General features: G+C 44.2%; 1 protein-coding gene across 1 annotated transcript; it reads right to left on the reverse strand.

Moving 5' to 3' along the window:
* Positions 1-6,452: 6,452 nt before the first annotated feature.
* On the reverse strand, positions 6,453-7,433 carry LOC128343715 (E3 ubiquitin-protein ligase Topors-like). Its single transcript, XM_053293152.1, has one exon. The coding sequence runs from the start codon at positions 7,431-7,433 to the stop codon at positions 6,453-6,455; it is 981 nt and encodes a 326-aa protein (XP_053149127.1).
* Positions 7,434-8,984: the final 1,551 nt, after the last annotated feature.

An 8,984-nucleotide genomic window follows, 5' to 3' on the forward strand; every position in this document is an offset into this window, starting at 1 on the left:
GTCTGTAATTAGCCAACTCTGAGGGAGTCTAAGGCAGGTTTCTTCAAATAAGGTCTAATAATAGCCTCCTTATTGCCCTCCCCCAGAGAAGCATTAATGATATTTACCAGACTATCTCTAATAATATGACGGCCATTTGAACTAAGCCATGTTGGGCAAGGGTCAAGAGAGCAGATGGTGGGACGTACAGTCGAAGCATTTTGTCCACACGCTCAGGAGTAACGAACTGAGTGACCCAATTCAATCCTACAAGAGGAGTTGCTGGACACCTCCACATCAGACTCTGCAATAACTCTGGAGTCTAGTTCAGCATGAATACAAGAGGTTTTCTCTGCAAAAAAAGTTATTAAAGACATCACAGTGAGAGAGTTCCAAGTTCAAATTCAAGGTGGAGGGGGTGTGAACTAGTCCCCTCACAACCCTAGACAACTCAGCTGCATGTGAATGTGCGGAAGCAATGTGGACAGAAAAAACTGCTTCTTCGCCACCTGCACTGCCAGAGCATAGATCTTCAAATGTGCTCTGTGTTACAATCTGTTGGATTCGTACCATCTTCCTCTGCTTGTGCTCTAGTTTTCTACCTCACCACTTCAGCTCCCGTAGTTCTTCCAAGTACCATGGGGCTCACTTTAAAGGAGGTCGGAGAGGACGCTTAGGAGCGATTTTGTCTACCACTCTAGTAAGTTCATTATTCCATATTTGTACCAGAGCATCAACAGAATCACTAGCAGAACCAGCTTGCAACCCTTCAGGCTTTTTGGAATCCTATTGGATCCTATTGGATCCTTCTTGGGTATAGCAACCTAATGGGTCCTTCACCCCAGCAGAGGTGGGATGTGGTTGCAAGTTTTACATTAACAAGATGGTGATCTGTGCATGACAGTGGGGAGATGACAGCAGTCCCCACCCATGGAACACCACCCTGATCAGAGCAAAAGACCCAACTGAGAGTGTGAAACCACTGGGGATAGGCCCATAGTCGTCATGGCCGCTATGAATTCCTGAGCCGCTCCCGAAAACTCGGTTCGAAATAGACATTGACGTTCCCCTCGAACAATAAAATGGGCCAGTCCAACTCCAACTCCACAACCAGGTCTGTCAGCTCAATTAGGGCAACAAAGTCCCTAACTGAGCTGACTGACCTGGTTGCAGAGTTGGCCTTGGAGTGGCCCAGGTCAGGGATGTAACTATAATAGGGCAAGGGGAGACAGTTGTCTGGGGTCCCACTGCCTTGGGGGGGTCCCTCAGAAGCAAGTCACGTGACTGACTCCCCCAGCCGCGCACCCGCCCGGGCTTCCTTCAGTTGTATTCATCCTCCGAAACTGATGTGAATTTTAAGACCTGGAGCTACCAGAACAGCATGTCTTTCTCTAGTACCATTAAATGACTTGCATCGTCCACAATTTACAAAACCTTTTAAAAAATAATTTAGGATGATGTTCTATTGTGGCACATAGGTTTGAGAGAGAGACAGAGAGAGAGAGAGAGAGAGAGAGAGAGAGAGAGAGAGAGAGAGAGAGAAATTTTACGATGCTTTTTGTTACCACTATTCAGCCTCATTTAAGATTTCTTTACTTCATGAGCTGAGCTTCAGTGATGGGGAACCCATTGTCTCTGGGCCCACTCCACACTTCCTATGCCCCTGGCCCAGGTTGTTGTTGGTGGGGGGCTTCAATGTCCATTTTGGGACACTATCCAGCGGGGATATTTAGCCACAACTGAAAGTAATTACACTGAAAGTAAATTACACTGAAAGTAATGGGGCTTAAGTTTGTCAGGACTAATTTAATCCGTTAAATTAAATCCACTATAGTCATGACTATAGCTGGATCAGGATTTATAGATAATTTTATTCACATTCATTCTGACCAAATTACTTTTAGGAGGATTGAGTGAGCCAAAAAGGAACTGAAACTGAACGGAACCAAGCCTTAATCTGTTCAGGTGTGCTCCTTTATTACCCACCCAGCCCCCACTCTCATTTGTAACATGTTATACATTTGAGGGTGTGTCTGGTACTTTAATTTCCCAGTGGGAGAAAGCCAAAACCTAACCTGTACTGGACAGAGAACTGATTCCCAGTGTAGCTAATCCGGCTTCATCAGATGCATGAAGTAAACCAATAAGGGTCAGATGTAGAACACAGGTACAGATCAGTCAGGATGCAGTGGAAGACAAACCCAGAAATCAGGGAGGAAACTAGAGGCACCAGCAATGCAGAGCACAACTGAGGTGCTAAGCATATAGACCACACATCAATTCTTTTTAGGCCAGACATTTATTTTTTTAGACCAGACATTTTAAAGAGTGGCTGTTGCAACATAGTGATGCAACACATTATGAACCACAGTTTTTCACATTATGAACCACAGTACCACAGTTTTTCAAAGAGCTTGCTCAATTATCCAAGCATAAATGTGCTAGCAGCCACCAATGAGTATTTTTAGGACCCCTTACTGGTTCCAACCTCAGACCTAGTTTCCCCTGTGACATTCTGTTCTCCCATAGCACCCATTACCAGCCACCATGGGCATACCAAAAAACCCACAGCCTCCTGCTGCTACTGAGGAATGTTTATGCTAGGTCCTCTGCAGATCTAACAATCAAGGGTTTCTTTTTGTTTTTGCTTTTAATTAGCCAGCCTCGGAAGTGTGGTAGAATTTTCCCTAGCAGCAGTCAGCGTACAGGTTTCACAACTGTGGTGCAGGTAAAACAAAGATTACATTGGGATTTAAAAACATGTCAGCAACGTCTTTATTGGAACTTCTGTGAAATGCCTGTTTAAAAGGGACTCGGACACAACATCTTTATAGCAATTATTGATCCTTATTGACACAAAGTGAGCGATACAAATCAAGATACGGCAAAATTAGATTAAACCTGCAGTTGCTTTTCCTTTTCACAAATAAAACATCATGTTATATTCTAACTTTACAATTTAAAAACCATGAATGATCAGGGGAAGTCCTATATTACAAGGGGATACAGATGGCAGGTTTTGGGGACAAGGTTCCATTAAGACGTACTACAGAAAGCACAAGGTGGCTTGCTTTTAGGAAAAGACAAACTTCAAATGACTTCTTTAATACATAAAAGATGTTAAAAGATATTAAAACAAGTTACATATTTCCCCAAATATGTAATTTTCCTTTTCACAAAGAAAACATCAACTTATTTTGAAACTTTACAATTTAAAAACAATGAATGATCAGGGGAGGACCTATATTACAAGGGGATAAATATTTCAGGTTTTGGGGACAAGGTTCCTTTTTCTTTTCTTTCATAACTTCTTGGAAAATTTAATGGATAATTAACACAAGAATAAAAGATTGAACCACAAGGATCCAGCAACATATGCACTAGCATAGTGAACCAGCCTAAAACTGTGTGTCTTGAATCATTTCCTGGTTAGCAGAACAGGACTCTTAATGTACCAACAGACCCAAGACGGGGATGCACCATGGAAAATGCTCTTCCAATTCTCCAATTCTTTGTTGCTTTTAAGAAAAGACAAACTTCAAATGACTTCTTTCATGCATAAAAGATGTTAAAAGATATTAAAACAAGTTACATATTTCCCCACAAAACATGTAAGCTAAAACAAAACTGAGCCAATGTTATGGTCTGACACACAATCCTCAGTGCTCCATTTAGAATGCCAGCTGAAGGAACTTAATTACAGAGCTGAGCAATGAAAGCAGCAAACAGAGAATACATTCGATTGTTTTTGCATATTTGTCAAATCTTCTGTATCTGGACAGTTTACAACAACATGAGGGAGAAGAGAGCAGAGAAGATATTAAGGGTAAAATAAATGTTATATTATTCATCGTATTCGTATATGAAGGGTTTTCACAGGACGGGGGTAGGGAGGAAGGGTGGGTGGATGGGGGTAGGGGGGAAGGCAAGGTCCAAGTCACCTTCCCCCCCAGAGAATGGTGTGCCGCCTCTTAGCGCGGGCTGCCGTGCGCCCACATGATCCATGCTGCTCGGAGAAGCCCGGATCTCTGGAGGCTGGGACATTTTGCCCTGGCCTCCGGGTATCCCAGAATGCACTGTGCAATGAGCACGGTGCATTGGGGGAATACCCCCATTAGATGGGAGCTCTATGATCTCAGCATCTAGGTTCCACATGTTCAATTTTATACTACCTGCTTCACCTTACACCAACCCTCATCCTCCTCACAGATAGAACCATCCTCCATTCACATCGATCATCATACAAACAGGATTTAACTAGTCATCTACACAATCAAAGACTGTGTTCTACCCAGGTTTGGGAGCTGTGTGTGCTCCCAATTTTTGGTTCTGTGGAAGCAAGGTAAGAGGAAAACCTAGGCAGAAGTGATCGCGTGGAAGTAAGGTAGGAGGGAAAGCTACCCAGGTTTTGATAATAGATGTGTAGGGCTATACATATGAAAGAAGAACACAATGGGAAAGTGAACAACAACAAAACAACAACAGAGATAACCATACTTGTTCATTAAGTTGTTCCCTCATTAATCCTATACTCCCAAGTCCAGTGAGCTCCCCAAACTTTCTATCAGCATGATCTTTTAGTTCTAGTCATAATCAAGATATTGTCAATAGACCTCTTGCATAATATTCTATCTTGATCAATACAACTCCTCTCAATAGAATTCATATCGGTTTCCATAGCTGGCCTGCACCTTTACTTGCTATTTCCCAAATGAATTCTATCCAGAGAAAGTGTTTAGATCGAGATATAATATTGTACAAGAGGTATATTGATATCATCTTGATTATTACTTGAACTACAAATCATATAAAGTTTGAGGAGCTCAATAGACTAAGATTAATGAAGGAACAACCTAATGAACACGGATGCTTATCATTTTTAGATACTGGAATCCGAATTTGTGGGGGCTACAGGGAAACTAGGTGATATAGGAAGCCCATGAAAAAGAAGATCTTAATGAATAGTAACTCAGCACATCCCAGAATTGTAATGGTACAGAGAGTTGAAAATGTAATACGAAGTGGCTGTAGGTGTGTCATCTAGTGAACACATGGTGACATCTAGGGAAAAAGCTGAAGAACGATTCAAGTGAATGGTTATAAACGTCCACTCTGTAGAAGGAGGGGTGTAAAGTTTGCGAAAGGATGGCCAACTTTTAAAATGCCCTTTCTAACAGATAGATTTGCACGGCAGGTACAGAAAACTTTGAGTAGACATGAACGGTATTTACACACACAGCCTAACCCCAGCTAGGCAGCCCAGCATGGGTTAGGCTGCGGGTGTGAAGCACCAGGAGCAAGGTCGCTCCTGGCGTTGCATCTGGGCCAAACCCAAATTACAAACCTGGCGTTTAGAAATGGTACACTTAACCTCGGCAGGTGATGGTCTGGGCAATGCCTTCGGGTTAAACAGTTTTCCCCTGGCCCACCATTTCTGGCAGTGAGTCGGGGGAATGAGCGGCCATGCCAAGTGCAATGGCTGCTCTAGTGATCTTGGATTCTGGTGCTCCCACCCAGCCAAACCCACCCTCTAAGCCCAGCCTTACACCGAGGCTAAGGGCATGAGCGTGCCCCTAACACGGCAGCCATGATCATGTGTGAGCTCAGGCTGCTTGCAGCCCGAGCACACACAGAGAGGGGCGCCTAGAGGGCCCATCTCATGGGGGTATTCCCCCAAGGCACTGCACTTGTTGCGTGGTGCATTGTGGGATACCCGGAGGCTGGGACGCAGTATCCTGGCCTCTGGAGATCTGCGCTGCTCCAAGCAGTGCAGATTATGTAGGCACGCGGTAGCACACTCGAAGAGGAGGCACGCCATCGTGAGGGGGGGAGGCGAGTTGGACCCTGCTGCCAGCCCACCGGTCGTGTGAATACCTTTAATATCTTCTCTGCAAAAGGTCTGCTCTCTCTCCTCCCTCATGTGTGGTGTAATGGTCAGAGCGTCGGAAGACCTGAGTTCAAATCCCCACTTGGCTATGAAACTCACTGGGTGACCCTGGGCCAGTCACTTATATCTCAGCCTAACCCACCTCTCAGCAGGGTTGTGAGGATAAACAGAACCTCTGGGCAAGGAAGAGGTGCCCACACACACACACACACACACACACAGAAAAGTCATAAATAATAAATGTAACTATGGTACTCTGTTTGCTGCGTTTGGTTCTCAGCTTCTGTATTTAAGTGCCGTCAGCTGACATGCTAAATGGAGCCCTGAGGATGGTGTATTACACCCAAACATTGGCTCGGGTTTGTTTTCGCTTACATGTTTTGTGGGGAAATTGGGAAGTTATTTTAATATCTTTTCATATCTTTTATGCATTAAAGAGGTCATTTCAAGTTGACCTTTGGAGCAGTGAGTGCAATGCATACTTTTCATTGCTGGTATATTGTATTTTAGGAAAAGTCTAATCAAAAGTTTTTATTGCTTTCCCCTCATTTAAAAATGACTGGATAAAAAGTGACACTTTCTGTTATTATGAGTTCCGCCGACGTGACTCTTCCATCAGCTTTTTCAGCCTTGCAAACAAAGACGATCTGTTGGCTGGAAACCGGTTGCCTAAGTCCCTTTCTGTGCTGCTAGGCTGATTGCCTGTCTCAAGTGAACTACTACTACTATTACTACTGTTCCTCCCAGGAGATTCCTGTTCATTGGCACTTTCCTGCAGCTGTGCAACTCTACATGGAGTCTCATCTCCATCCTCCACTGTGGTAGTCACATTGCTGTCCATGTCAATTTTGTCTGATTCATTAGCTCGGTCATAACTACAGTCTCTGGCTTCCAAGAGGGGTGAAGGAAACTCTCTTTCTCTGTCATTCCGTTGCATGGTGGGACTCCAGGAAATGCTACTATCACGCTCAATATTGCCTTGGATTTCAAGGTCTTTGTCACTGTCGCTGTCTATTGTAATGACAAGTGGAGAAGAGAATGGAGAGTTGCCCGTATGGCTTTTTGGTGTGTTTTCCTCCCTTTCCCTCTTCTTTGTATGGTGTCTTGCATTGGTGGCGTTTCCTTCATCAATAATCTCCATAGTTGGGCTTCTCGACCTTTTCTTCCCCTTTTTGTGTTGAATCTCCATTTCTGGTTGTCCAGCCACAAAACTAGCTGTCTTTTTGTAAGAGTCTCTGTAGTTGAGCGAAGGTGTCTGAAGAGCCCTTTCTTCCTTGGCAGAAGAAGCGTCTTCATTTCCTCTGGGTGTACTGCTCTCCAAGTGATGAGACTTGTACTTCCTTTTCCCTCTAGGCCTTTCAGCTCTTGTTCCCTCAGACTCACTAGAAAGAGTTCTAGCTCTGCTACTGGGTTGCCTTCTTGGTTCATAACCATCTGGGCTTCTATTTCTATGGTAACAGGTATGTTTTTTACATTGGTAACCATCTCTGAAGTAATCTTTGCTCTGTGATCCTCTTTTCCTGGACTCACTGCTGCGGGATCTTGATCTGCTTCGATCCCTAGACATACCACCCTCGCTACTTGGAGAGCGTGTTTTACTTTTGCCAGACAGACTCTTGTCTCTGGTTCTTGACTTCTTTTTGTTCTTCCTATGTTTGCGTCTGCTGCGACCTCTCTTCCTTTCTCGTTTTTCCCGGCTATGATGCTTTCTCTTTCTTTTAAGGCCATGCCGCTCTCTACTGTCAGAATCTTGCACATCAGATTTCCTTTTTTTAGATAATCTGTGGCCATAAACATCAAACCTGTGATACCGGATGGGCTGTACTTCTTTCACTTCTCCACATTTGCCCCCATCAGCTGATGCCTCAGACTCAGAGTCTGAAGACAGCTCCACAAGTTCTGGTGTCCTCTCCACTCGTGGTTTCACATAGCCAACAACAGCACAGTTGTTAAGGGAATCGTCGCCACTGGCACCATTGGTCTCTGCACTTGCTGGTAACTGCCTTTGAGGTTCAGTGGTGTGTGCAGAGAGCCCTTCATCACAGTTCTCTGAAGTGCCCAAAGCAGGAGATATGGCAGCACGAGCCTGCTCTGAGCTGGAGTAGGAAGGGCCTGGTGTTTCATCATCCCAAGGAGCCTGGCCAGTACCAACTGTGAAGGGATTACAATCTGATGGTTGGGACTCTGCCTCATCTGGAGAGATCATAATAATGGAGGATCCATTAAAGTAAAGTTGTGTCCAGCATGTATAGAGATAGTAGGTGATGTTACCAACTCTTAAATATAGCAATATTTAGCAATATAAATATAACAAGTAAAATCCAAATTTTAATCTCACTTGTATGTAAGCAATACACTGACCATCGTTGCCCGCAACTGGATGATTTTGTGAGATCCCCAGATCAGCCGGGGTCAGATAGTGGTGCTGTAGCATTAATAAATGGTTGACCTTGACTCTAGAGGAAGCAAAAGTTGTTACAAAATTTCTGTAGCTGAACCCGTGGAGCAATTATAATTCTATCATTCTATTCAACAGCAGCATAGAATGGGCTCTTCTTTGCTAGAGGTTTTCAGAGGCTAGATGGCCATCTGTCAGCAATGCTGTGAGCAGTTTTCCTGCTCTGCGCAGAGGGTTGGATTAGAAGACCTCCAAGGTTCCTTCCAGTTCTAATGTTCTGTGACAAATCCCCCAATCCTAAATGTTGCCTGGAAATAAATTCCATGTATAGCATTATCACAGAGGAACAGAATATAAGAAGCTGCCATATACTGAGTCAGACCATTGGTCAATCTAGCTCAGTCTTCTCTACACAGACTGGCAGCGGCTTCTCCAAGGTTGCAGGCTGGAGTCTCTCTCAGCCCTATCTGGCCAGGGAGAGAACTCAGAATCTTCTTGCTTTTCCCAGAATGGCCCCAATATTTTTGCAGCGCTCACATGCAGTCTCCCAATCAAATGCAAGCCAGGGCAGCCCTTGCTTAGCAAAGAGGACCATTCATGCTTGCTACCACAATTGCCCTCTTTGCTAAGCAAGGTCCTAGAGTCAGCGTTATAGTGACTGACTCCAATGTGAGGCTTGTGTATGGAAAACTTAAGTTTAGATTTCTGCACATCGTAAAG

This window comes from Hemicordylus capensis, chromosome 2 (genome assembly GCF_027244095.1).
Source record: "Hemicordylus capensis ecotype Gifberg chromosome 2, rHemCap1.1.pri, whole genome shotgun sequence".
Taxonomy (NCBI): domain Eukaryota; kingdom Metazoa; phylum Chordata; class Lepidosauria; order Squamata; family Cordylidae; genus Hemicordylus; species Hemicordylus capensis.